Source organism: Alternaria ventricosa, assembly GCF_023758065.1.
Source record: "Alternaria ventricosa strain BMP 2768 chromosome Unknown scaffold_1, whole genome shotgun sequence".
Lineage (NCBI taxonomy): Eukaryota > Fungi > Ascomycota > Dothideomycetes > Pleosporales > Pleosporaceae > Alternaria > Alternaria ventricosa.
In genome coordinates, this window is record NW_026055681.1 from 1,543,269 (window position 1) to 1,569,843 (window position 26,575).

The 26,575-nt window shown below is 54.4% G+C and overlaps 12 protein-coding genes across 12 annotated transcripts; 8 read left to right on the forward strand and 4 right to left on the reverse strand.

Moving 5' to 3' along the window:
- Positions 1 to 192: 192 nt before the first annotated feature.
- J4E93_000526 (uncharacterized protein) lies at positions 193 to 500 on the forward strand (the record flags this gene model as incomplete). Its single annotated transcript, XM_049338486.1, has 2 exons — positions 193 to 384; positions 432 to 500. The coding sequence occupies 2 exons, from the start codon at positions 193 to 195 to the stop codon at positions 498 to 500; spliced, it is 261 nt and encodes an 86-aa protein (XP_049204371.1).
- A 403-nt stretch (positions 501 to 903) lies between these two features.
- J4E93_000527 (uncharacterized protein) lies at positions 904 to 3,753 on the reverse strand (the record flags this gene model as incomplete). The annotated part of the gene is made up of 6 exons (XM_049338487.1): positions 904 to 1,582; positions 1,665 to 1,912; positions 1,976 to 2,244; positions 2,303 to 2,437; positions 2,490 to 3,328; positions 3,380 to 3,753. The coding sequence occupies 6 exons, from the start codon at positions 3,751 to 3,753 to the stop codon at positions 904 to 906; spliced, it is 2,544 nt and encodes an 847-aa protein (XP_049204372.1).
- A 441-nt stretch (positions 3,754 to 4,194) lies between these two features.
- Positions 4,195 to 6,361, forward strand: NOP9 (Nucleolar protein 9; the record flags this gene model as incomplete). Its single annotated transcript, XM_049338488.1, has 2 exons — positions 4,195 to 4,610; positions 4,660 to 6,361. 2 exons carry the CDS (start codon positions 4,195 to 4,197, stop codon positions 6,359 to 6,361), a joined length of 2,118 nt encoding a protein of 705 aa, XP_049204373.1.
- Positions 6,362 to 6,751: 390 nt separating this feature from the next.
- J4E93_000529 (uncharacterized protein) lies at positions 6,752 to 8,459 on the forward strand (the record flags this gene model as incomplete). Its single annotated transcript, XM_049338489.1, has 3 exons — positions 6,752 to 6,805; positions 6,933 to 7,271; positions 7,323 to 8,459. 3 exons carry the CDS (start codon positions 6,752 to 6,754, stop codon positions 8,457 to 8,459), a joined length of 1,530 nt encoding a protein of 509 aa, XP_049204374.1.
- Positions 8,460 to 8,757: 298 nt separating this feature from the next.
- Positions 8,758 to 10,133, reverse strand: J4E93_000530 (uncharacterized protein; the record flags this gene model as incomplete). Its single annotated transcript, XM_049338490.1, has 2 exons — positions 8,758 to 9,938; positions 10,058 to 10,133. The coding sequence occupies 2 exons, from the start codon at positions 10,131 to 10,133 to the stop codon at positions 8,758 to 8,760; spliced, it is 1,257 nt and encodes a 418-aa protein (XP_049204375.1).
- Positions 10,134 to 12,385: 2,252 nt separating this feature from the next.
- J4E93_000531 (uncharacterized protein) lies at positions 12,386 to 13,105 on the forward strand (the record flags this gene model as incomplete). Its single annotated transcript, XM_049338491.1, has 3 exons — positions 12,386 to 12,410; positions 12,467 to 12,718; positions 12,780 to 13,105. The coding sequence occupies 3 exons, from the start codon at positions 12,386 to 12,388 to the stop codon at positions 13,103 to 13,105; spliced, it is 603 nt and encodes a 200-aa protein (XP_049204376.1).
- A 214-nt stretch (positions 13,106 to 13,319) lies between these two features.
- Positions 13,320 to 15,373, reverse strand: J4E93_000532 (uncharacterized protein; the record flags this gene model as incomplete). Its single annotated transcript, XM_049338492.1, has 4 exons — positions 13,320 to 14,288; positions 14,336 to 14,935; positions 14,982 to 15,049; positions 15,100 to 15,373. The coding sequence occupies 4 exons, from the start codon at positions 15,371 to 15,373 to the stop codon at positions 13,320 to 13,322; spliced, it is 1,911 nt and encodes a 636-aa protein (XP_049204377.1).
- Positions 15,374 to 15,661: 288 nt separating this feature from the next.
- Positions 15,662 to 17,114, forward strand: J4E93_000533 (uncharacterized protein; the record flags this gene model as incomplete). The annotated part of the gene is made up of 2 exons (XM_049338493.1): positions 15,662 to 15,713; positions 15,769 to 17,114. 2 exons carry the CDS (start codon positions 15,662 to 15,664, stop codon positions 17,112 to 17,114), a joined length of 1,398 nt encoding a protein of 465 aa, XP_049204378.1.
- Positions 17,115 to 17,393: 279 nt separating this feature from the next.
- PUP1 (proteasome core particle subunit beta 2) lies at positions 17,394 to 18,287 on the reverse strand (the record flags this gene model as incomplete). Its single annotated transcript, XM_049338494.1, has 2 exons — positions 17,394 to 18,050; positions 18,114 to 18,287. The coding sequence occupies 2 exons, from the start codon at positions 18,285 to 18,287 to the stop codon at positions 17,394 to 17,396; spliced, it is 831 nt and encodes a 276-aa protein (XP_049204379.1).
- A 493-nt stretch (positions 18,288 to 18,780) lies between these two features.
- On the forward strand, positions 18,781 to 23,338 carry J4E93_000535 (uncharacterized protein; the record flags this gene model as incomplete). The annotated part of the gene is made up of 2 exons (XM_049338495.1): positions 18,781 to 18,843; positions 18,896 to 23,338. 2 exons carry the CDS (start codon positions 18,781 to 18,783, stop codon positions 23,336 to 23,338), a joined length of 4,506 nt encoding a protein of 1,501 aa, XP_049204380.1.
- Positions 23,339 to 24,284: 946 nt separating this feature from the next.
- J4E93_000536 (uncharacterized protein) lies at positions 24,285 to 24,907 on the forward strand (the record flags this gene model as incomplete). The annotated part of the gene is made up of 2 exons (XM_049338496.1): positions 24,285 to 24,289; positions 24,550 to 24,907. 2 exons carry the CDS (start codon positions 24,285 to 24,287, stop codon positions 24,905 to 24,907), a joined length of 363 nt encoding a protein of 120 aa, XP_049204381.1.
- A 774-nt stretch (positions 24,908 to 25,681) lies between these two features.
- Positions 25,682 to 26,437, forward strand: J4E93_000537 (uncharacterized protein; the record flags this gene model as incomplete). The annotated part of the gene is made up of 2 exons (XM_049338497.1): positions 25,682 to 25,862; positions 25,944 to 26,437. 2 exons carry the CDS (start codon positions 25,682 to 25,684, stop codon positions 26,435 to 26,437), a joined length of 675 nt encoding a protein of 224 aa, XP_049204382.1.
- Positions 26,438 to 26,575: the final 138 nt, after the last annotated feature.

A 26,575-nucleotide genomic window follows, 5' to 3' on the forward strand; every position in this document is an offset into this window, starting at 1 on the left:
GACAAGCGCATAAAAAGAGCATTGACTCACGGCCCTTTTCCTTGCGATCGACTCGACTGTTTACTCACCTCACCGTTCTGCTTCATCCTCCACTACACCATCAACAATCCCTCGCGCGATACCACTCCATCTCACAACCGTCATCGCACATATACCCAACAAGTCTACCACACCCTCCCCAAACCCGCAAACATGAACAACCCCAACCATGGTGGTGGTGCCGGTGCCGGAGGTCAGGATTACCTCGACAAGGCCTTCAACGCCGGAGCCAAGAAGTTCGGCGGCGCGCAGGGTCAGAAGATTGCTGCGAACCGCGGTATGAGCGAGAAGATTGTAAGCAGAGATCTCCACTGTATTTGCTTCGTGAACAGTAGTGCGCGAGGTGTTGGTTGCAGTTTGTTGAGGGTGAGAGCTAACGAGATGACAACTAGACCGACGGCATGCGCAAGGCGTATGAGAAGGTCACTGGCAAGAAGGTTAATCCTAAGTACTCCAACTAGGCGGGATTACTCTTGCGATGGTGCTGCGACTGCTCGGTTCCGCTTGAGCAGTGCGGGGAGATGACGGTTTTCCGGGTCAGCACGGCGGGCTGAGTAATGTTTGCGGGCAGGCATGGATGTGGGAAAATTGATCAGAGCAGATATGATGGATATGATACCCAGGAATGAAATTCAAGGTTTATTTGACGATGAGCATGCGCTGTCAAGTGAGACAGGTTTGTGCTGTCGGGTAAATGTGAAGTGTGAAGTGTCTTAGATTCCTACATCGGACACATGCATCGCCATGCTCAACACCACAATGCCATCGTGACAGACGGGGATTCAACTATTGGATACGCGCGCAGTATGCGCAACCCACCCGATAGTCCCGCCGCCTCAAACCTTCAATCGCAAACCCACAGGCCTATCCAGCCAGCTCAACCCTCCTCCTCAACAACGCCCGCGCCTCCGTCTCACTTAGGAGCTCCAATCCCAAGTCCTCCAGCACATCCCTCGCAGATTGATTATCCGCAAAAAGCCGCCTCTCCACCTCCCACAGCCCAAGTTCCCCTCCTCCCTCAACCCCAGACGCTGTGTCACGGGTGGGATTTGCTTTTTGCGGAGCATCATGCACCTCATCACCGTCTTCTGCGGCCCAAGCTCCCGCGTCCCAGTCCTCGTCTTCTTCGCCACTGTCGTCATCCCGACCCGTTGTGGAATCAACCTGCGAGGCTGAAGTGCCTTTTACGGGCAATCCGACGATTTTGACGCCTTCGAGACACTTGGCTAGACCCGCTTCGGCAACCCCTGGACCAACGTGCTTGTCCACGACTCGGCAAACGGCCGCAAGGTCAGCGTGTAGCTGAGCAGCTCCCTGAGTAGAGAAGCGATACCGGCTGAGCACATTTTCCCACAGCGTCGTCGAAATGGTGTTCAAGACGGCCCGAGTGATGCGGCGCAGTGGCGCAGATGCTAGAGCTCGCGAAAGGAATGCTAGCGTGCTACGTAGGTAGGTAAGTAATGGGTCGATTTCTGCAGTTGGTGACAGTTCTGTGGCGGTCGAGGCTGAAGCGGAAGGCCCGCTAAGAGTTGCCCACGGGTTGCTAAAAGCAAATATTAGTAGGCGGGATTAGGAAGTATAGGGTTTTGGATCCACAGGGCAGGGGTCCAGATCTGGATACGTACATGTGCCGATATGGACGCAGCGCCTCACGCACATTGCTGTTGAGTGTGTCGATGATAATCTTCTCACTGCGTTCACGGAGGCGCGCGTACCACGATGCCGTCTCGTCAAAGAGGGAACCGCCATCCACGTCGTCACTTTCAACGTTCTTGGATGTGCGTTCCGCGACGTCGGCCACGCTCATGGTACCAATATTGCTAGTCTGGCCACGAGCACGATCTTGTAGACCTTCCCAGATATCGAGGAAGAACTACAGAACAAAGGGGTTAGCTGAAGTTCGGGTCACACAGGAATCATGCAAGTGAGAGCCTACCACGTCGTCGCTCCAGTCACGCATGGCCCGTTCTAGATAATCGGCACTGCCATACGTCTTGCAAAGGCGCTCCAGTCCCTCGACGCCAAGCAGCTTTTCCTGTTCCTCCTTGGTCACACCGCCCATAGCGCGACCCAGTGACGTGGTCATGGACAGATACGCTTCCAGATTGCTCTGCAGCCTTTCGTGGAGTTTGTCGAATATGGCAATCTGTATGTCTATCAGGAAGGTGAGCTTCTGGCTGAAGGATGTCAAGGGTCTGTATCGATCTGCAATGCATTGTTGATTAGCGACGCATCTGGAAAGGAGGGGTAGGCGAGGACATGCCGGTTATGGTTTCGAGCAGGTCGTTTACGCGGATCGCTCCCTTGGTAGGCTTGGTGGCTTTGGGATCGACGCTCTCGTAGTCCAGATCACCAAAGTCTGGAGCCTCGACAATGTTCTGATAGCGAGACAAGGCGACTACGGATGTTAGCGACCCGACATTTCTCCGTTGGGTAACGAGCCAACGTACAGTCTTTTTCGACCTGCAGCCATCGGCCGAACCAGTCGCCCTGAACAAGGAATTCCCATGATAAGCCCTTCCATCCGTCGACGCCATAGCCGCCGTCATATCCCCAGGTGTCTCTGATGGTCGTGTCAAAGCTCATGATCTCGTGCATGAGGTGGCTGAGCAGCTGGGGCTGGCCTGCGACCTGGGGCAGTAGCGAGCCAATCTTGGAGCGCAGCATGGGCAGTAGGGCGGTTATGAAGGCGGACATGGCATCGATGTAGACGGGGTTAAGCGCAAGATCGGTGCCGCGGAATTGACGCAGCAGGACAGGTTGCACATGGTCACTGACGAATGCGCTGTAGTCGTTCAGAAGCGTGGTAATGTGCGAGAGAAAGTACTCTGGCCTATCAATGCGGTTCGTGGGCTTGTCGCCGTCGAAGTGATAGCGGAAGCGCATCTCAAGCGGCTGCACGAGCACCTCGATCGGGAACAGGACGGGCGGGAGCTTGACCTTGTCGCCCGGCCCGCTGGCATAGCTCATGCCCTGCAGCTCGGGCAGCTGCAGATCGAGCAGCTTCACGATGGCCGTCTCCCATTCCTCCTGCAGCGGGCTGGGGATGGCGGCCTTGGGGGTGGGCCAGTGTATCTTCTTGAGGGTGCGGTCGAGGTCGGCGGCGAAGGCGTCGAGAATCTTGGTGCGCAGGGCGGCGGCGATGGTGTTGATGTGGTGGAGCAGCTGGGGAGCAGCGCCCTCGGCGTCGTCTTGCAGGTTGACGAGGCGGGTGTGCAGTGCGCGCAGCTGCTTGTAGGGCGCGAGGGCGGCTTCATTGGACGTCTGGAGCTGGGCGTGGGCTTGCTTGCTGCGCGGAATCAGCTGACTGAGGCCGTATCGGACACGGGGGCTGTCCTACCTCAGAACGTCGACTTCCGCCAGCAGTTGCACGTATCCGTTGGCCACGTCCAGGCGGTGCAGCGTGTCGAGGACCTGCTCGAAGCGGGGCACGGCCTCGTCGCTCGTCTCGGAGGCGGTGATGACCATGAGGCGGCGGTCAATGTCGGCCTGCTCGTGGGTGAAGCGGTCGGCGGCGCGCGTGAGGTCGCCATGATGCGAATGCGAGGCCTCCTTGGCCGTGTGCAAGTCGCGCTGTGCGTCGTCGAGCTGCTGGCGGAGGAGCCCATGCTGCGAGTTCAGCGTGGCCAATAGGGCGTCGAGGCCGTCGAGGTCAGCGGCATTCTGGAGCTTGTCGTCGAGGTAGTCGGCGACGCGAGTCTGGTTGTCGTCCATCTCGTACGATCAACGGCGGCGGGCGGTCGTGGGCGTTGGAGTGCGCCTAGACATGTCGCTACGGCATCGCTACGGGCAAGCTGTGGCGACTCGGCCGCCCGCCCTGGCAGCTGGAGCCTCGGTGGGCGGCCTGTGCGCCCTCCCACGATTCTCGTCCTGCGCCACCGATCGATCATCCCAGCCGATTCTCAGATCCAGCAAGATCCAACCGTGCGTCAGGCCACTATTGGAGAACGTCCTTAATCCACCTACTGCCGTGCTCCACGCCCTGCAAACCTCTGTACCGCTGTAAATACGGCCCAGGCGGTTTACTTCCGCCGCTGTCTATTTACTGCCTGCCCTGCCCTGCACCGCTGCGTGAGCACTGCAGACCTCTCCCCGCCCAATAGCCGAAGTTGCGAAACTTTTTGTGTTGCGCCGCTGCCGTCATCGCCAGCCGCCATGCCCAAGGAACACAAGAAACGCGGCCGCCGCGAGGACCAGAAGAAGCGCAAGCGGGATGCCGACGACGATGCGAGTGCAAAGCGCTTCAAGAAAGAGGACATCGACCAGCTCGAAGCCGAAAACCCTGCGCAGCATGTCCCCGAGCATGACGTCGCCCGCCCGGATGCGACGCCCTTCTACGGAATGCTCGACGAGCAGGAGCAGGAGTACTTCAAGAAAGCCGACGAGATGCTCGAGCTGAACCAGTTCGAGAGCTCCGAGGACCGCGACATCTTCCTCGCCAGCGTCTGGAAGGAGGCCGACGGGAAGGAACTGAAAATCGCGAATAGCCAGACGTCGCGCCTGCTCGAACGCCTGATCCTTCTTTCCTCGCCCGACCAGCTCAAGGGCCTGTTCCAGAAGTTCAGCGGAAAGTACGTACTGAGTCGCTCCTTCCTCATTGCACTCGCTAATCCGTCGCAGCTTCCTCAACCTAGTGCAAAACCGATTCGCGTCCCACTGCTGCGAAGCCCTCTTTATACAAGCTGCGCCTGTCGTCACCCAAGAGACCGCTGCCAAACCCGAGAAACTTGCAACACCGCCGTCGTCAGACCCCGACCAAGTCCTCGTCTCCATGGAGAATTTGTTCCTATACACCCTGGGCGAGCTGGAGGGCTACATGGGTTTCCTAATGACCGATAAGTATGCATCGCACGTACTGAGAGTACTGCTCGTCATTCTATCGGGCGCCCCGCTGGAAAAACAGAACAAGTCGGCTATGCAGAGCAAGAAGAAGGAAAAGGTCACCGTCTCAGGCACAGAGAAGGACCAGGAACGTCTACTCGAAGAAAGGGCCGTCCCCGAAAGCTTTTCCGAAGCTCTGGAGAAGGTCATCAGCGAGAGTGTCTCTGGCATTGAATCACACTACCTCCGTACTCTCACCACACACCCGCTCGGCAGTCCCACTCTACAACTTCTGCTCAAGCTGGAGCTTTCCCACTTCGGCAAGTCGCGAGCCAAGGACGAAAAATCCATCATCCACCGACTTCTCCCAGACAATCCTATCGCGGAAGGAACAGAAAGCGCCATCCTGATCAACGGACTTGTGTACGACACCATTGGCTCTCGACTATTGGAAGTCATCATCGAGAATGCACCCGGAAAGGTATTCAAGTCCATCTACGGAGAATTCTTCAAGGAGCGCATGGGTACGTTGGCTCGCAATGAGATCGCTGCCTATGTAGTCGGAAAGATTATGGAAAGACTTGGCAAGGACGACCTTGAAGAGGCCATGCGTCAGATAGTGGATCAGATCCCCAGCTTGGTAGAACGCGGCCGGACGGGAGTTATCAAGACACTCATCGAGCGATGCGTCGCGCGTGACATCGACTGCTCGCCTATCAAGGCCCAGCTGGAGACTGCATATGCCGGCTCTAATGGCTTCGAAGTCACACGCATTCTCAAGCTCAGTGAGGAAGACGGCAAGCCTCGTGCCAAACATGAGCACTCACCGGAGAAGGTTCACGGGTCGCTCCTCGCACAAACCATGATGACCGTGGATGGGCCCCTCGGCCAGCTTGTCTTTGACTCTCTTGCCAACCTGTCTCCCGAACTCGCGGTTCAGCTCGCTCGCGACTCTACAGCGTCGCGGACGCTTCAGGCAGCACTAATGTCGAAGAACGCTTCCGTCATTTTTCGCCGAAAGATGATACAACAATTTTACGGCAAGATTGGCGAGCTTGCGCTCGATCCCGCCGCATCTCATGTCATCGACGCCATATGGCACGGTACAGCTGGCCTCGCTTTCATCCGCGAGCGCATCGCGGAAGAGTTGGCTGAGAACGAGAACTCGCTTCGCGAATCCTTCGTCGGGCGTGCAGTCTGGCGGAATTGGCGCATGGATCTGTACAAACGCAAACGCGGCGACTGGGTCACGCAATCGCGCTACACCGCCGGCAACGACGGCTTCCAGAGTTTCCCAGAGTCCAACGGCGATGCAACACCACCGCAAAACCATCGGGCTGGAAGACATCTGACAGCTATCGAACTAGCAAGGCAGAAGCATGCCGCTGCGAAAGCATCGCAAGCCAAGGACGGCAAAAAGCCGAAGAAGGGGAGTCACACAACAAACAGCAGTGTCAGCAGCGGAAGCAGCAGCAAGGCCAAGAGCCTTGTTGCGCAATAATAGTCACACTATACATCATGTACAGGAATTTCTTTTGTCAGCACGGTTCGCTGAGAATGAGGCATCGTATAACGGCGTTTTTCCAAGCTGGGCTTAGGGCTTAGGTGGGCCTGTCACGCATTTTTCTGATTCGACGACTCTAGATACCTTTTAGTGGCATACTTGCATGAGAACAGTTTTGCTTTAGAAATGTGGCTTGTACCCCGAGCAGAAAGAATCGATGACTCCATGTTCGTCATTGCTAATCGTTCGGCGCTAACGCCGACTACTCGGCCACCTTTGTTTGTGTTTGTGACTTCTTCTACACTCATCATCTCTTGAAGTACGAGCACATAAGGGTCCATAAAAGTTCCTGTATCATTATAATATAATTTGTGCATACGTCTCACAATGCCATCCCCACAACAAGGAGAAACCCTCCATCGCGCTGATGAAGTCAAAGACGTAAGTGACTCGGAAGGGTATTCCGATTGTTCCGACATGTCCCTGGACTCCCATCGCGCCTCTCATCCATCAGATCCAGACAGGGATCTAGACATACAGTAAAGACATTCGCTAATAGCAGAAACAGCTTCTCAACTCCATTCAAGAACTGATAATACCCTTCATCCGCTCAGCCGATGAAGACGCGGCGACAAAACACACAGGCCATGGACTGAAAATTGAAGGTGGCGGGCCGAGAACCGCGTTAGTAGAACACCACCCACCCAAGAAGCTAGAGTCCATTCTGAAAGAAGAGCTGGAGATCAATGAAGGTAAGACCGGTAAGGATGGCCTGGTCAAGCTCGTGGAGAGTATTTTGAAGTACTCTGTAAACACATGGGACCAAGGGTTTTTGGACAAGTTGTATGCGAGCACGAATGCTGTGGGAGTGGTCAGCGAACTGGTATTGGCCGTACTGAACACCAACGTATGTATTACTTCCAAATTCTGTACTTCCAGCATTGCTAATAAATTTCAGTCACACGTCTACCAAGTCTCCCCCGTCCTAACCCTGGTCGAAAAGCGAACGACAAAGTATCTAGCAACCCTCTTCGGCCTCCCCACCTCCACCTCAGGAGGCATCTCGCAACCCGGCGGAAGCGCCTCAAACAGCTCCGCCATAGTAATCGCGCGAAACACGCTCTACCCGGAGACCAAAACCGACGGCAACGGCTCCCACAAATTCACCATCTTCACCTCAGCCCACGGCCACTACTCCGTCGAAAAAGCCGCCAACCTCTTCGGCCTCGGCTCCAGGAACGTCATCGCCGTCCCCGTCGACGACCGCGGATGCATGATCCCGTCCGAATTCGAACGCTGCGTAAAGGAAAGTAAAGACCGTGGCGAAACGCCCTTCTTCCTCAACGCAACAGCCGGGACGACCGTCCAAGGTTCTTTCGACCCGTTCCCTGCTCTCAGCAAGATCTGCAAGGAACAGAACCTCTGGTTCCACATCGACGGCTCATGGGGCGGCAGCGTGGTCTTCAACGAGAAGTACCGGGAATCGAGGCTCAAGGGCGCTGAACTCGCAGACAGTATCGCTATCAACCCGCACAAGATGCTCGGCGTACCAATGACTTGTTCTTTCCTCCTCGCCCGCGATATGAACACGTTTTACCGCGCGCTCACGCTACCGGCGGGATACCTCTTCCACAACGCGCCCGGTACCGACGCAGCGGATATCTACGACCTCGCGGATCTGACACCTCAATGCGGTCGCCGAGCTGACAGCTTGAAGATGTTCCTTGCGCTGCAATACTACGGCCCGCAGCACTTTAGCGATCTGGTCGCTCGTGGATACGAGAACGGAGAGTACCTTTTGAGCAAGTTGAAGGACAGTGGCAATTTCAAGACGATTAGCCCGGAGCCTTTGCCGTGTCTGCAGGTGTGCTTCTATTATGCGAAGGGCGGGCAGATGAAGGAGGATGCGGACGCGAATAGTAAGGCGACGACCGAGATTGCTAATAGGCTTATTAGCAGGGGCTTCATGATTGACTTTGCGCCGGGCGAGAAGGGCAAGTTCTTCAGAGTCGTGGTAAACGGGGGATTGATCAAAGGCACTTTGGATGGGCTCGTCAAGGCGTTGGAAGAGACGGCTGCGGACTTGGGATACTAAGTGTGTTGAAATGAGGAGGCGAGGATGGCAAAAGTGAAAAGCATTCATTCATTTGAGAATTGGATATCTATGTTACATGATGCTCGTATCTCGTAATCATACCCGTAGCATGTGTACACCAGAAATGATCTTCCACGCACACTTACGCAGCACTAGGCCACGGGCGCGTCGGCAAGAAAAATGGCACAAGTGATGGACGTATACAGCTGCTTGTTGAGAGATGCAATAAGAAAGATGCATGTCGCAAGACGCAGTCTGCGATATCATTCCAAAAATGTGGAAGCTTCCTTCGGGAGACCTAGTCGAGTACACCCCAGTAACGCTCAGCGTTGAAGGTTGACGCAGAGTCGGCTTTCCACCCGGAGTCGTAGGCACTGAAGAAGAACAGATCACCATTGAAACTCGCGCGGAGGGAGTCGAGGGCGATACGTTGGTTCTCGGGTGAGGGGACGGCCGCACCATTGGCATTACCCTGGCGAGGCCAGCCGGACTCGGTGACGATGAGGCGCTTGTTACTGCAGGCGGATTTCACACGCTCGACTTGACTCTTGACAAAGGTACCAGCATCCTGAGCTTGGGTGTTCCTGTCGAAGAAGGCGTGGATGTTGACCATGACCACGTCAGAGGCGCCGCAGATTGCAGGGTTATCGAGCGTAGCAGGAGCGGTCTCGACTGCGCCCACAGGCCCGTTGTAACCGGCGCTTCGTAGCTGGGTGCGGGCTTCACCGATTGCGTCGACGACTTGTGAAGACGTCATTCTCCGTTCGTTGACGCGCTCGTTCTCAACAGCGAAGAGTTGGATAACATCCCAATTGCCGCCGGCATACTGATCAATCGCACTCTTGTAGGCTTTGATGACCTGGCTGAGATCTTCACCGCCGCCACTGGGATCTAGGTACGCGCCACCCATGAGCTCTTGGCCGTTCTTCTGGGCGTTCTGAATTGCAAGTGGGATCTGATTGCAGTCCATTCCATAGATGCGAATGACCTTGTAGTCCTTCATGCTACTGAATTCGCTAGCAACTTCATCCGGGGTCTTGCAGTTGGCGGAGCTGCTGTAAGCATCCCAAGTTATACCCAGAGGCAGAGTTCCAGCAGCAGCCTTTTCGACGGGGACGTCCTCGGGCGGGGAAGCTAGTTGCGGGGGCTCAGGCTCTTGTGTAGGAGCTGGCGGCGCAGGTGAGGGCGGTGGTGTCGTGGTCGCATCCTGGAAGTCGACAGCAGTAGGCTCTGCTGGTGGGGAAGCAGATGTGGATGACGTTGGTAAGGGAGCTGGTTCTGGCACGGCTGACGAAGTCTGCGGAGGCTCGATAGTAGACGATGTCACCTCGGCTGTGATTGCGGGTGCAGTGACAGGTGAAGTGAGGATTGTCGAAGTCGCGGTTGAATAGGGTACGCCTGCGTCGTTGACGAAGACAGCAACTTCAGCCATGACTTCGGTGACGTAGACTACCTCAGTGACAACCTTGCGCTTATGATCTGTACCTTGTTAGAGAACGATGCATCGTAGACAGGCAGCGATGTGACTGTAGCCTCAGCGCAGCAGGCGAAACTATCGTCACAGTAGGCCGCGATTAGAGAGTATTCTGGTAACTCACTGAGTGGACGTCCGCTCGCAGAGCTCACTAGAAGGCCGGCAGCGGCGAGAGCGCTCGCGAAAACGATGGACTTCATGGTGATGATGAAGCGAGTGTTATGGGATGTTTAAGCTGGGTATACAACGTAAAGGTGCTGGGTGTGGGAATGTTGTGTGTTGTTTGAGTGAAGCCGAGTGCAGCACAGCGTGTATAGGTGCGAGAAATGAGTGAATGACTGCCTGCAGCTGAAAAGAAGGGACGACCGAATGGGTCAATTTAGGGAAGCTGTGAACCAACAGAGATTGTAGAGACTGTGTCCGGCGTTGAAGAGGAAGTGCGGTCGGTGTTGACGACTAGGTATTGTTGCGCTGTTGTGGTACCTTTACCTGCGCTAGCGCCTTCTGGGCCTTAGGCGACGCCGTTTGGGCAATCGCGACGAACGGCGAAGGTATCCATAGATCGTCCTGCAGGGTCCAGATATCGTGGTCGCGACTGCCTTAAGAGATACGATGAGGGATGAAACGCCAACCCCAGGTTATGATAAGGAGCATGAACTGAAACCTCAACCTGCCCCAGGCGCTGGGCCACAAACATCTGGACGACTAGAACGAGGTGGAGAAGGAAACAATATAGGTAGGAGCATACAACACAACTAGGAGCTCGTTGGCCAGGCACATGGCTTTTGAAGACACGGAAGACTGGAGAATGCAAACATGGACAAGCTGAGTGACATGTAAACATGTCCAAGACCATGAACATATGAATGAAAAGCTACGAATGGAAACCACAACCGATAAGTGATGAAAATGCGTCTATACAAGTCACAAGATCGCACGGTCGTTTGCAGCCTGGTCTACGGACACAATTACGACGGCTTTGAACTTGCGGAAAACATCGCGATAATTCAGGATTGAGAGAAGCATCTGTTGGGATATTAAGCATGCCAAATGCCAGCGATGTTGTTGTAAGGTAAGTACGTGAACGCATGCCACCAGTTTATCATCTTGATCACATGAACGAGAGCCGCAGTAATCAGCAACGCGATTTGGAATGATAGCAGTTTGAAAGCGAAGAAAGGAAACCGAAGCGAAAGAAAGGGACACGGCGAAATGCATGATGACTCGAATGATAACACTGAGAGCGGAAACATACCTGGGTACGCATAATGTTCGTGTGTGAGTAGAAACAGAAAGTGAGACGAACGCATGCCATTTAGATCGCGCGTCCACAAGGCGCGCCCGGCAAACGAAGTATGCCGGGACTTTCAAAAGAGAGATGCGACTCCAAAAAGAAACGAAGGGTCAACAGGTCTTTAGCCTAGAGGATGCTACCCACTTGAAACCAGCTGGAGACGACGGCCTTCGACGACGTCTCTCACGAACTGAGCGAAGACTGCAAAAATGTGCGCATAGCAAGCTACGCATACAGCTTCAAAGAAGCGTCGCAAATGTCATGGGACTTTACAGGTAATAGTATTGTAGATGAAGTGAACGCTGAAGACAAAAAGGAGGCGAGCAGCCTGCAGGCCGTCGCCCTGATGCGGGGCACGTGTGCCACAAGCCCGGCGAACCCTTTGACCTCAAGCGCGGGGCTCTCGCTCACTCACCTACTGCACTTGCCTTCTTACCTTCTGACCTCCTACAGAAGCGAGACGTACAGAAGCCGGACGATGCATCGCAACCCGAGCGCGAAAGAAAGCATGAGTCGGACACAAGGCGCACAGGCAACAGCGCACGGCCAGCGCTTCCCTCTCTGTTGCCGACCGTGGGTTTCGCCTCCCGCTGGCCCTCGCTTCGTCTAGCACCTGTACTGGCTCCACCAGCATCACCAGCAACCTTTGCTCAGTTAATATAGCTAATATTTTCGAAGTATCAATGTGCAGTGCGAGGATTTGTACGAACTCATTTCTTGCCTTTTACCAGAAGTGACCGCGAGTCCCGCACAACACTGCACTTACTCAATCTTTGGAAACACCTCACCCTTCGTGGGTTCGAAACTCTGTTTTTGCACTTTTCTTTTTGCCTTTTTGCCCAACCCACCAAGTACTCTCTCTACTCCGACAGCATCACAACTATTTTGTAGACACCTGCTTACTGTCCTCATATCTTCGCACATCTCGAGCATATCAATTTAGCCGGGATGCCGTAGCAGTCTTGCAATTCGCTGTAGGCATGAACCCGCCCAGAAATCTGGTACTCCCAGTCTCCATAGACATAATACCAACATCATGACCCCTTCTACATGACACGTGAACTTGTTTGAGTTCGGTACGCTTAGTGGACATCGCACAATAAACCATACATCGTATTTTGCGTGAAGCACACATCCGCATCTTCACCGACCGCAGTCATGGACGCGGCGCAAAGTATACGCGGTCAGTTACCTATGCCCACATCGCTGTGTATTCAGCTAATAGAGCTCTCCCAACAGAAAACGCTTCTTTCCTCTACGGCCATGAGCATCAGTACCAGGTTATCCTTCTTCCAACGTGCAACTGCGAACAAGGACATAGGGCACTCCTCGTCGCTAGGTCCGGTGAGGCTGGCCCAGCAGTAATCGCCGTTAATGGTGTCGCTGTGTTCCAAGACGATACCATCGTTGGAGGTTTGCGACGTGCAAGTAAGCGGGAAGCGATAGAAGCACTGAACCACCGACTTATGTCGCTCGTTGGATATCTTAGTCGTAAGTCTTTCGGGCATAGGTGCTAGGGCGTGACGAACTTGGGAATGCTAACATTATGTAGATAGGGCTGGCCTCAAAGACGGCGATACCTTCGTTACCAGGTACAAGAACGGTCGCACTACGATTCGTGTCAAACATCCCGACGGAACAAGGTCGAAGGCAACGATCAAGACTGGGGATATCAAGAGAACAGTTCCGGCCTGTAGTGCGACTCCTTCGAGCGGAAGCGATATTACGTACTGTGAGAAAGAGCGTGAGAGGCTAGAGTACGAGAGCCAGAAAAGGGAGGTCGAGAGACATAACAAGAAGATCGATAAGCAGTTGGAAGATGCTGCGAAGCAGTTGGATGCCCATGAGAAGGAGTGGGATGCTTCTGAGGAGGAGTAGAATGATGCGAAGAAGTTCGAAGATGAAGATAAGAGAAGGTGTTGTGTCGTCATGTAAGCAGGAAGAGTCGATAGAAGAGGACGACCATGGTACCTATCTCCAAGGTCACTCTGAAGTGATATTTAATCGGCGATAGTCGTGGACTAAGAGTAGTAATACAAAGGTGGTGCTGATAGCATCTAACCGGACGGCCAATCGTGTTGATTCTCCAAGTCTAACACTTCATCTTGATCCCCCTCCTCTTCTCATTCTCCCTCCATTCAAACATGAACTGTACACCAGTGAACAGTGCACCACAAGCTGTAGCAAGGAACATCCAGCCAGACCAACTCCCTACGATACCACGCACCAAGTCCTTGAGACCGTCAACTCCGAGGGCAAAACCAACGAGATTAGCCGTCATGAGCATGAGAATTTCGAAAACGGCGCCAACTCCGCATAGCCAGCGATACGCATCCGGACTGTTCTTCCATTTCCTCGCCGGGAAGATGTAAGAAGCGATGATCTCGGGGAGAACGAAGAGCGTGACAAGCCAACCCCACATCAGCAACCGAAGCTGGATATCGTGCCAAATCGCGATGAAGGTAAACACGGCGAGGTAGTTTCCAATCGACCTTGCTTTACCCCAGAGACCTTCTCCTTTGCTACCACCCAGCGGGATGTAAAGGTATCGCAAACTCCACTTGTTGAAGCTGCGATGCCACCCGCGCCAGAAGTGCATGACGGAGTAGTTGTCAGACATGCATCTGACCATGTTCTCGGGAGGATCAATGCCGTCCAAAAGCGACCAGAGACGGAAGAAACGCCATGGGATGAGCAGCTTTAGCCAGATGTGCTTCAGGTTGAAGAAACCTAGCATACTAAGCTGGGCTGGCGTGTACTGCGACCAGTCGGGCCTCTCATGGAAGATGGCAACCATGTACATGTAGTGGATCATGGTCTCCATTGTCAACAGGACGACAATGAAGCGGACGAGGTACATTGTTGTTCGCTTGGTCGTGATACTGTGGGGTCGATACCGACATTGAGCAATGTAGTCGTTGAACGTGATGATGGGCCCGGCGAGGTAGAGCGGCGAGTACATGGCGTAGGCGAAGTAATTACGGAAAGTGTAGTCAGTAGCTTTGGCAGGTATCGTGACACGGTCCCGCTCTGAGAGGTTGGAGGCGTCGAGTTGTTTCTTCTTGATGTTATTAGCTATATCGAACTAAGGGTGGGCGGGTAAAGTACTTCAATGGAACTACCCGTCCGAGAGTTGAGACTCCAATAGTAATCAAGATTGAAGCTTATCAATCGGAGTATGGTAAAGTTGAAAAGAACCTCCCACCGAGGTATCAGACCACCATAGCTGTCGAGAGTGTGACCGAAGTTGGATGCTGGCTGACCTTTCTCGGATACAGTGGATGGGAGAAAGGTGCCGAGTATGTTGGCATATGAGTACCCATCTGAGAACTCATTTGCAAACAGAGTGCCGACATTGAAGATCCATGTAGCAGCCGGTACATATTGTCGAGGAAGCTTCGTGCCGATGCAGTAATTAGCATAGAGGATAGCGACAATCTTGAATGCAGAGAAGCCATGTAAGGCGGCAAGAAAGATGGCGGCAAATGAAAGGTCGAACGAAATGCGCTGGTTCATACGAGCATCCGCTGCAGCACCTGGGGTCAAGCCCATAGTAAGACCATTACCAGCAGAGGGCCGGACTTGGGTATACGTTCCGGCCCTCCAGAACGAGTCATAGGCCCTGCGCAAGATAGGATGAAGCAGAACTACGATAAAGAGGTAGGGAATGTTCTGGCGGAAACCGCTGTATTGAGCATCGGTATTGTCCTGAGGAGTTAGACAATGGCATGTGACGGTCGATGTTGCAACGTACTACTTTGCGACCAGGTATCCAGCCATCAGACAGAAGATGTTCATACTTCGGATAGTTTGGATGGGATTCTACATAACGATCAGCTTCCCTCATCCTCTGCGGGCCCATTTGGACGAACCTTGAGAAACATCTAGTACCAACTTGAACATAAAGAACACGCTGGCTGCAATGGACACGTAGTAGAAGTAGAACTCCGGCGTTGACCATAGTGGCGCATGACCTCTATTCTCAAGACTCTTGTCTCCACTTCGTCCATCTTTGACTGGCACTGGTCCAGCGGGATCAAGTTTGGCCTCTTCAAGCGCCTCTTTCGGGGGTGCGGTGGCTGGTACAACGAAGCGTGTATCGAGGGTATCCAGCGAGTAGAGCTGGCGAATGAATTTGAGCGCCATTGTATTGCCTAGACTATCTCTTCATCTTCCAGCGTGCAAGGGTCCCTGTGTATGTGTCCCTGTAGTATGCGGAGTGGAGGCGCGGGGGACAAGTGCGGTGATGGAGGCCAGGTCCGCAACCTCAACTTTTGGAGTTCGCGTCTGGCAACAGCTTCGCTCCAACACCAACACCCATCCTGCACGCACAGCGCCCAAAGAACCTCAAAGACCCATTATCACGCGTCAATCAGGACTCACGTATATAAACGAGCATTTATCAAGCTTTGCGCATTGCGATAGTCGCGCGCGATGAACATTCCCAACGCATCGACCGCACCAGCTGCGGGAGAGTACGCCGGAGGTACGCGAAGCTCGACAAAGCTCTACACACAGCGCATGCTAATTGAGAACCATAGATGAGGTCTCCGCGATCGTTCTCGACCCCGGCTACTCGACCGTTCGCGCTGGATTCGCTGGCGAGGACGTGCCCAAGTCCGTCTGCCCTTCCTTTTACGGCCAAACATCCTCAGGCGAGCAACTCTTCGGCGAGAATGCGATACATGCGCCGGTCGGCGGTCTCGATATTAAGAACTATTGGGGCTCAGACGGCATTGTAGAGGACTGGGATACGGCGACCAAGCTGTGGGAGTATGCGATCACGAGCCGACTCACCGGCGCAAAACCAACCGACCCTACCAAGAACGGGCTGAACGATGGCAATGGCGAGAACGAGAACGGGGAGGCCATGGACGTGGATATGGACGCGTTAGAAAACAACGAGAAACCGCTGGAAGACAGCCCGCTGTTGGTTACGGAACCAGGCTGGAACAGCGCAAAGGCGCGCGAGAAGTACATCGAGATTGCCATGGAGGACTGGGGCACGCCGGCTTTCTTCTTGCAGAAGACTGGTGTATTGGCTGCCTTTGCATCAGGAAAGGCGTCAGGCATCATCATTGACGTCGGCGCGTCGCATACATCTGTCACACCTGTGCTTGACGGCATGGTGCTGCGGAAGGGTGTCCAGAAATCGCCTCTAGCAGGCAACTTTGTCTCCGACCAGATACGGACGTCGTTCAAGCAAGCCCAGCCTGAAGTACCATTGACACCGCACTACATGGTCAAGAGCAAGACACCGGTCGACGCTGGCGCACCCGCCCAAGCAACCTACAAGACCTTTGAGACACCACCAACCGACTCGTTCCGTCTAAACGAAGAGGAGCGCATCCTCACGTCCTTCAAGGAATCCGTGGTTGAAGTCTGGCCCGGCCCTGGCCGCTTCAGCACCAACGAAGAGCTGGCAAAGAGCATGCCTGGCCGACCCTTTGAAATGCCCGACGGCTGGAACCAAGTCTTCGGCATCGAGAGATTTCGCGCCGCAGAGGGTCTCTTCGACCACAACGCCGCGCTCGCCAGCGAAACCATGCCCGCGCCGAAGCCCGAACAGACAATCCCCCGACTCGTACAAGCAGCAGTCCAACAAGTCGACGCCGACCAACGTCCTCTCCTCCTCTCCAACATCGTCGTAACAGGTGGCTCGACGCTACTCTACAAATTCAACGAGCGCCTCAACTACGAAATCAACGCCATCTACCCTAGCACCAGGAACAAGCTCATCGCACCCGGTAGCGTGGTGGAGAGGAAGTACGCAGCCTGGATTGGCGGCAGTATACTAGCTAGTCTGGGCAGTTTCCACCAGCTGTGGATCTCAAGGAAGGAGTACGAGGAGCATGGTGCTGGTATTGTCGAGAAGAGATGTCGTTAGGCACGGCGTGATGGATGCGATGCGGAGGCGTTGTATTACTGAGGGTCGGTTGACTCTTTCTGTTCTGTTAGGTAGTGTAATGCACAAAAGATTCCATGACTGAAAGCTGTTCACATCGAATGCTTGCTCTGAATGTTTGGTGAGGTGGTTCATTGATCGTCATCATATTGCCTTGTAGCTATTCGGCTGTGGTTCGTCTGGAACCCCGTTTCGGTGTATAATACACGTTCATGTTCGTAACGCCATGTCTTGCATCGCCCCGGAGCTAAACGTAAACATCTACGAATCTATATCCATTGTCTCCGCTGTGCCGGCCACATCGCCATCCTTGAGCTCGTGTACGGTCACGTACTTGCTGATCTCCTCCTTTGTGATGATCTTCTCGTTCAGCACCGCCGTAGTTCCCCGCTGGAACCTGTAGTTCCTCTGCTTGGGCTGCCTGGTGTTTGGTGTCTTGTAGTTCCTCATCAGAGTGGTCTTGTCCTCTGTGATGACTGCCACGTCCACGTTGCTACCAGAGCCCAGATCGTTCCAGATACCTGCCTCAATAGCATTTGCGCATAGTGTGACTGCATCCTCCCGTGACAGATCAGACTTCCACTGTGTCTCGAAGACGGACATGGCGGCCAATGAACCTGAGCCCATGGTGACGTACGGCAGCTTGTCAGTGGAACCGTGGGCGTGGACAGTGAAGAGATGCGCGCCGGTGGGATCAACACCGGCAATGACGAGATAGGCGCCAATGTGACCCTGGTGGCGGAACAGGTGCTGCTTCAACATGGTCATGCAGGTAACGACGCGGGGCTTGCGGCCGGTGGAGAGGGCGTGCAGTTCGAGGTTCGAGGAGATGATGGCGGTGGTAAACTCGGTGTCGGCAGCGGTACCGGCACCCGCGCACCAGATATGAGGGGAGATGTAGTGGAGTTTCTCGCAGTTCTGCAGTACATGTCAGACCAGTGTCCATGGTGTTTGCCGTGTCTATGGTGGGGACGAGCCTACCTTGTCTGCTACAATGGGACCGCTAGTAGCTCGTGTGTCTGCTGCAATGACTACACCGCCGTTGAACAGACATCCCACAATGGTTGTTCCTGTGCTTGTCGCCTTGGGCAGCGGGATGCCCTGGGCGTGGAGAGCCGCATTGCGGTTGTGGTTGGAGAAGTCGAAGCCGCCCATGATGTTGGTGTGAGGTGTCGGTGAAGTCGTGGGGTGTTTGCTGCGGAGACGGCGTGTATCGTGGTGAGTGTCTGATGTCGCGCGTCTCTTCGGGTTGTCTAGGCGGTCGGCGGCGAGGGCGAGGTTGCGTAGCTGTCGTGCCTGGAGCTTGGATAGAGCCTTGGCGCAGCGATGAGCTCCACTAGCTCGGGAACTTTCTCAGAACAACAAAGCGCGTCGCTTCAGAGCGTCGAGCTAATGGTCGCATGCTTGTCGCTCGACTATCCAGAGCGCCAGGCACCATCTCCTTGCATCTCCGCCGTTTCAATCACCTTCACATCCTGTAGCCTAGCCTAGAACGGCCTGTTTGCTCTTTCCCAAAACACACCAAGGCTAGCACGCGCTCCCGCGCTCGTCCTCCGATGCATATATGAATAAGCTGAGAACTCCGACGCGCGACACCAAGCCGAGCCTCCTACGCGCCAGAACCTGTTCGGCCTGCAAATCCTGCAGAATGTCTAAGATTCCCGCGCCGGCTGTCGAGGCTGGGCCTGAGGTGCCCGAAGTCGAAACTGAGGTAGCTCCAGCTCGCACCAGACCGCCATGCGACGGTACTAACAAGTCCACAGCATCTCGGCTTCAAGGTCCTCAACCAGGGCAAACAGGGCCCCAAGAAGGTCAAGATCCTGCCCCAGCCATGGCCTGCCGACAATCTGCCGCCTGCGTGCGCAAACCTCCTCTCCGTCGCCTCCAAGCCCGCCCTTCTCGCTGCTGCCGGCCCCAACATCCTCGTCATCGCGTCCACAGACTCCGTGCGCAGCGCCTTCCAGAACAAGACCATAGCCGATGACATCGCAAACGCCGATGACCCGCGTCTCGAAGAGCGCGACATCGACGTCGTAGCAGACTTCACACCCGATATCACCATCTCCACTCCCAACCTCCGCCATGTCGCTTTCTCCGCCGATGGAGATTTCTTGGTTACATCTGACGAGGCCGAAGGCGGCGTCACTGCGTACAATGTTGCGAGTGTCGTTAGCCAAGGCAAGAAAGACGCGGACACGAAACTGGCGACCGACGCTCCCGTTCGCGCTCTCCTGCCAAACCCCTCCCCCGAATTCGAACAATACTTCGCCATAGTCCTCGATAATGGCAAGCTCGAGATATGCGATGTGGAAAAGGGCGTCAAGAAGACGATCCGGGAGGCACATGTCAACTGCGCCGCTTGGAGCGCGCGTGGAAAGGCTGTAGTCTCTGGTTCTATTGACGGCACCTGCGCTATACACATGACCGCTGGAGACCTAAGAGGTATCGTTCCTCGACCTCCGGACGTGGATGAAAACTACGAGGTGACCGGCGTGTCATGGCTGAAAACTGAAGAGTTCCTTGCTGTCTACTCTCTGAAGGAACAAGACCAGGACAACCCGGAGCAAAAGAAGTACAGCGTCATCAAATCAGCCAAGGGCTGGGGATCTTTCACGTACCATTCCTTTGTCTGGGATCCTCTTCCCGAGGCATTCGAAGCTCCACGCCGCCAACTACCTGCACGTATCTCGTCCACACGCCTACAGAACTGGAAGCCTGATCTCGACGACATGCTCATCATCACTTCCTCCCATGCTGACTCCATCGCGATCCTTGCTTCCACAAGCAACAAGATCTCCCCGGATCAGCAAATCTGCAACGAGCTCATGATGGTCAACGTGGACGATACGAAGAAGGCTCAGGTGCCGCGAACCGCTTATGGTGACGAGGAAATGGACAGCGTCTTTATTGGCGAGGCGCTTGATCTCTCAAGCAAAGAGAAGATACTGCGCCCCATCCCCGCTCTGGAAGAGATCAACGAGGCGCCGTGGCCACTCCCTGCATACATGGCTCTGACCCATGAAGGTCTTCTTGCGGCCTGGTGGGTCATGTGGAACAAGTCTATCGAGGCTGGTGAACGCTATCCCGGTCTCATCTTCAAGAGCGAAGCCACACAGCATGCGCCGTCTTCTACTGCGAGGGCATCTACGCCTGCATCCAAACTTCCTGTTGCCACATCTACCCCTTTCAGCAAGTCCATGGGAACACCCGGCACCCCAGGAACAGCTGGTATCCCCCAATTTGGCAACACTGGAAACGGATTCGGTTCACCAACTCCCGCTCTGATGAAGCCTACACCGCCGGGCTTTGGAACCCCCGGATTCGGTACTGCTGCTACCAACTTACCTGCGCCAACTTTTGGTAAACCTGCACAGCCTTCATTCGGTGCTCCATCTTCAATTGCTAAGCCTCCTCAGCCAGCTTTTGGTGCTCCTTCTGCAATTGGTACTCCCGCCAAACCAGCCTTCGGTGCTCCTTCTGCAGTGGGTGCTGGCTCCGGCTTCGGTGCGGTAGGTGGAATGGGCGGCAAAGCATCTCCATGGGGAGCGACTTCTCAAACTCCAGAGTCAAAGTCCAACCCATTCTCGGCCGCTGCTGGTGGTTCGTCTGGATTCGCCAAATTTGGGGGTGCTGGAGGTTCAAACTCATTTTCGAGCTTTGGAAGCAACAACTCTGCCCAGACTGGCTCCGGGTTCGGAGCACTCGGGCAAGGGCAACAGAAATCTGGCTTTGGAGGTCTGAAGACAGAGCCAAGCTTTGGTTCTACTGTCACCGTTGGCTCTGGGACTGGATCTTCGCTACCCTCCTGGGCGAACACGCCCGCTCAGCAAAGCAGCTCGATATTTGGACAGCCAGACAAGTCATCGTTCAACACGGCCTCGTTCGAGTCGAAGAACTCCGATGCGAGCGAGGCAAACGACCGAAAGAGGGACGAAGCTACACCTACACCACAAGCTCAGCCGTCCCAAGGCTTATTCGGCCTTGCAGGTGGCTTCAAGCTCGGCACTACTTTTGCAAGTGACGGTACAGCTAAGGACGATCCAGCGAAGCCTGCGGCCCCTGCCAACGGTTCCTTCTTCGGCAGTGACTTCTCCAACATGCTCGGAAAGACAGGGATGAAGCCGCCCGCAACCCCAGCGAGCGAAAACCCCCCAAGTTGGGTCTCCACGACACCAGCATCCCCACCAAAGCAGAAGTCGTTATTCCCCAGTGACACCCCTGCAAAGGAGAGCGCAACCCCCAAGGCTGCACCACCTGTGCAAGAGCCCGCTACTCCGGTGGACGACGCACCTTTGCCACCAGACTTCACCAAGGCTAAGCCGGCGAAAACTGAGGACGCACCTCTACCTCCAGACTTCATCAACACAAAGCTGCCGAATTCGACTAGCGACGATTTGCCTCCGCTAGCTGGTAGTCCTGGCGTTGAGGTGGAAGCACCTAGTTCGTCTGGAGATGTATCTCCCATTGACAACGAAGACGAGGAAGAACATGATCACGACCATGACGACGAGAGCGAAGAGGATGATGATGAGGAAGGTTTCTCTGATGAGGAGGACGATGAGGAGGTTGAAGAAGTCGACGACACATACCCGCCAAACAAGACAACAAAGCCGCAAGCCGCGAAGACGGGTACCTGGAGCTTCCAGGACAGTGTGAACCAGTCGCGGCAGTTCTTCCCCCCTGCACCGACTCCTCCCACAATGAAGTCCGGCGCCACATCACAGTCCGGAAGCAGCGCTTCACCAGCCCAGCCTTCTTTGTTCGCTCAGGCCTCGAAACCTGCCGCCAGCCAACCGTCGTTCTCGGGCTCATCGCTGTTTGGTCAGCAACCGAACAAAGGCCCTCAGCCATCGATGTCTGCGAAACCGAACTTCCCGCCTCCAACAAGTCGCGCGCAAGACCTTCGCTCGCCTAGCCCAGCTCGTTCGAGCTCAGCTTCTCGTCTCCGACGAGAACCTTTGGTCGCACCGGGTGCTTCATTGAGCTCATCCATGCAGGGATCTAAGCCGCCCACGCCACAGCCACAGGTCTCTGATCTTGAGGATGAGGAGGACGAACGGATACGCGCACAGCTTGCGCAGCCGATTGAGCCTAGCCGGAACCTGGAGGAGTTTGTTGCATACCAGAACTACACTGGTGGTAAATCACCAAGCAAGACAGGTCACGCCGCTCAGATCGAGTTGATTTACAAAGACATCAACGGTATGGTGGATGCACTTGGCTGGAACGCTCGATCTATCAAGTCGTTCACTCAATACCACCTACAGCCCCAGTCTGGTCACCAAATCGATCGACGTATGTTGGATGATGTTCAAGACCAGGGACCTCACGGCTCATGGTTCGAGAACTTCACCTTATGCGAGATTCAAGCCTTGCGATCTCTTGAAGATCAGCTTGAACAAGAGCTGGATGCTGGACGGGTACAGGATGTGCTCCTCAAGCTCACACAGCTCGCTCGTCTTCTTCACGACAAGGCCAAGCTCATGACTCGTCTCAATGATATCCGTCGCCAGATCATCAACCGCAAGGACCCCGAAAAGGCAGAAGCTCTCCGAAAGGCACCATTGCCAAAGGAGCTTGCTGATGGACAGAAGGCTCTGCGCAACGACTATGCTCAGCTTTTGACGTCGCTACGCAAGGCTGAAGATGCAGTCGCAGTCCTACGCTCACGTCTGGTGTCTCACAACGCACAGAACGGCAGCACAAGGTCAGTGCCTTCTATGGAGGCTGTCAAGAAGACAGTCCTGAGGTTGGCCAATCTGGCCGAGCAGAAGAACAACGACATTCTAGTCCTAGAGGCCCAATTGCGCAAGGTCGGCCTTGCAGACTCCAGTCGTCCTTCCTCATCTTCATCACGCAACGCCGGTACGCCCCGACGGTCACGCGGTACGGATCTCCGCCGCAGCATTGCCGACACGCCTTACGCCACTCCGCCTACCAACCGCAACAAGATGACCCTGACCGATCTAAGCCGTCGTGCTCTAACTCCCGAAGTGGAGAGTACGCCTACGCCCAGCAAGGGCTATGGCCTGTTCTACACACCCGAAGGCAGTCCGACATCAGGCAAGGAGATCGCGCGTTTGAGCGACCTGGTTGACGACAATATTGATAGCTTGCGACAGACCGCCAGGACAAGGAAGCAGGTCGCTAAGGGTCTTAAGAATGCCCTTCTCGACCGTGGGATCAAGGTCACAAAGGTCAATTGAGTAGTACATTCTGTCGATATCGGTGTTGGATTATGATTGTGTATGATTAAGCGTACTTGTTATTTGGGCCGTTTGGATAGCGATTGCATGCATGGGGGATCGAAAAGGAAAATGTAATACATCTTGCATAGATAGAGCATGGGGAAGCGTGAATATTGATTGGCCTTGATTAGCTCACGGTGACTCTTTCTCACCCTCCCGAGGTCACTTTCACTCTTGCTCTCACTTTCCTTGGCGGTCTGCAAACGCGTCGCGAAGCCACCGCGCGTTCAAAATTGGAACTGACAGTTTTGTTGCTGCAACTGCTGTCCTCTCAAACTGTTCAAATTGTGACAACACAAACTCCTGCATCTTGCTAATAGCGCTTGTACATTCGAACGTTCCTCCGTTCGAATGCAGCAAAAATAGGTCACGCAACGTCCCTAGCAGCACCTGCCTAGGTCGTCCGCGCGAAGATGGCTCCCGCACTTCCTACGCAAGACTACTACGTCACCTTGGGAGTGCGACCTTCTGCGCTGTACGGCGAGATCAAGGCGTCGTACCGCCGCCTCGCACTATTGCATCACCCAGACAAGAACAACGGGTCTCAACACGCGACCGCAACGACTCAGCTTGTGTGGAGAAGCCACCGTGCTTGGACGAGCGTGCCGTACTAACGTTGGGCACAGATCAACGCAGCATGGGAAGTACTCAAAGATGCGTCCACGAGGAGCGAATACGATCGAAGCCGTCAACAACGAACTGCTTCTTACTCAGGCAGCCAACCTTACGCTCCACCTCCAGCCGCACCACAGCCGAACCCTCCGTGGCACCCTCAGTCGCACCCTCAGTCGCACCCGCAACGCGAAACGCCAGCGCAAAAGGAAGCGCGCGCACAGGCAGAGAGCAATCGGATACGACAAGAGTGGCTCAACTATGAGAGATCTCAGAAAGAGCAGATTCGTCAATGTCGTAACACTGTCAAGTCTCTCGAGACCGAACTCGAAGTCCTCAAAGAGAAGGTCAACGACAATCGAATAAAGCTGGCAAGCGATAGACTGTCCAAACTGGGCATATCTGCCTTCTTGAGCGACGGACTGAGTGAACAAGAGAAGAACGAGATCAGACTAGCCACGATCAACGCAGAAAATGCCATTCGGATCAAGCAGACACACCTAGACGAAGCAAGGGTACGGCTCGAACAGCTGAACGATGACCTCACGAAACGAAAGAATCAAGAAGGCGAAAGGCTCGTGGCTGAGCTGGCTGAGCAGGTCAGGAAAGAACGACTTGCGAAAGAAGAAGCTGAACAACGTGCGAAAAGAGAGCAAGGGAATTCTCGAAGAAAGCACAAGAAAGAGATGCGAGAAGCAGAGCTTCGAGCGAAACAGGAAGCCGAGCATCGGGCGAGGCAAGAAGCAGAGCATCGTGCAAGGCAAGAAGCAGACTACTGGGCGAGACAAGGAGCAGAGTATTGGGCAAGACAAGCAGCAGAGCATTACGCAAGACAAGCGGCAGAGCATCACGCAAGACAAGCAGCAGAGCATTACGCAAGACAAGAAGCAGAGCAGCATGCCAGACAAGAAATAGAGCAGCGCGCAAGACAAGAAGCAGAGCAGCGTGCAAGACAAGAAGCAGAGCAGCGTGCAAGACAAGAAGCAGGGCGTGCAAGACAAGAGGAATCGAGGAGGCACGGGACCGGCTGTAACCACAATACATTGTGGGTCAGAGTTGAAGGCCAACATACTTGTGTACTCTGTATCCGAACACTTGACGCATTCGCAATGCAATGTTTCGGTTGCGGTACCAACGCGTGTGTATCATGCGGAAAAATCTTGAGAAGTGGAGGCAACACGTGTGTACCACGATGACGGGACTGCGCAGGGTTGAGACGAGCTCTTCTTCTGGTGGGATGGTAGTGTTGGTACCTTGGGAGGATGTTATGACAGGCATGGTTGGAACTGAGAGGCATTCTATTCTGTATGTGGCGTGGAAAGTACTTGGGCGTGGATAAAGGTGATGGGCAAGTTGCGATACATAGGTACGCTCACCATGTTCTACTGCAAGCTTTCGGGTTGCTACAATGTCAGTTGCATATAAAGCTCAGGACGCGGAAGGATTGGAAGGATATTGGAAGGGCCTCGATCGTGTCTGGTTCCACTTGTTACCCCACTTTCGGCCCTTCCCTACGTCAAGCTTGGTGTGGGGCAAACAGCTCATCGTATGCATCTAGCAAGACGCGACAGAACGACACCATAGCTCCACCTCTTCATTGCCTCATTGTCTGACTTCTAGTTGAACCACTTCACTTCCCACTACTCAAATCATCATCAACAACAACCCCCACACAAATTATACGCCAAGATGTCAGAAAATGCTACCGAAATTGTGTACATTCCCATGGAAGCCGGTCTCGATCTCTCATCCGGCGAAGCAAAAGAAACATGGGAGTCAACCCTAAGCACTATCGCCAAACAGCCCGGTGTCAAAGCTTTGTACTGGGGCCGACAGATTGAGAACCCAGATACTGTGCAAATGGCAGTAGGTGCGTATTTACTCGTGCCTTGCCCGACTGATTACTGAGCAAGGAATACCACCACTATATGAACTTGCTGACGGAATGTAGAATGGGAATCCATCCAGGACCATAGAACATTCGAAATGACCCCAGGCTACCAACCTTTCCTGGCCACAATCATGGAAAAACTTGCATCCGGCGACGACCCAACCGTGTTCCACGTCAAGTTTCCCACTCCGCAGTCTGGAAGCGAGAACCCATTCACCATGCCCATAACTGAGTACATAAACGCATTCTTCACCTCCGACTACTCCCAAGAGGAATACAGCTCCCAGTTCTCTACTTTCCGCACCATGGCAACCGAGATACCTAATGTCGAGGCCAAAGGGGTGATTGGTGGATGGAGCGTTGAGCCGCAGAAGCATGAAAGTCTGGGTGAGGGTGTTGATGGAAAGCTTTTTGCGGCGTTCATTGGATGGCCGAGTGTAGATGCGCATATGGAGTTCCGCAAGACTGAGGATTTCGGGAAGCTTATTCCGCATCTGAGGGGCGGGCCGAAGGGGATGAAGGTTTGGCATGTGGCGTTTCAACAGTATAAGTAGAGTTGAGATGCATATTGGAATGAGTAAATTAGTGTTACCCGACTTTCAACTCAGCAAAGACGTCCTGGAACACCCTCTACGCTGGTGTAGTAAAACCGGGTGACAAATGCCGTGAGAACGCCGCTTCCTTTCCCGATG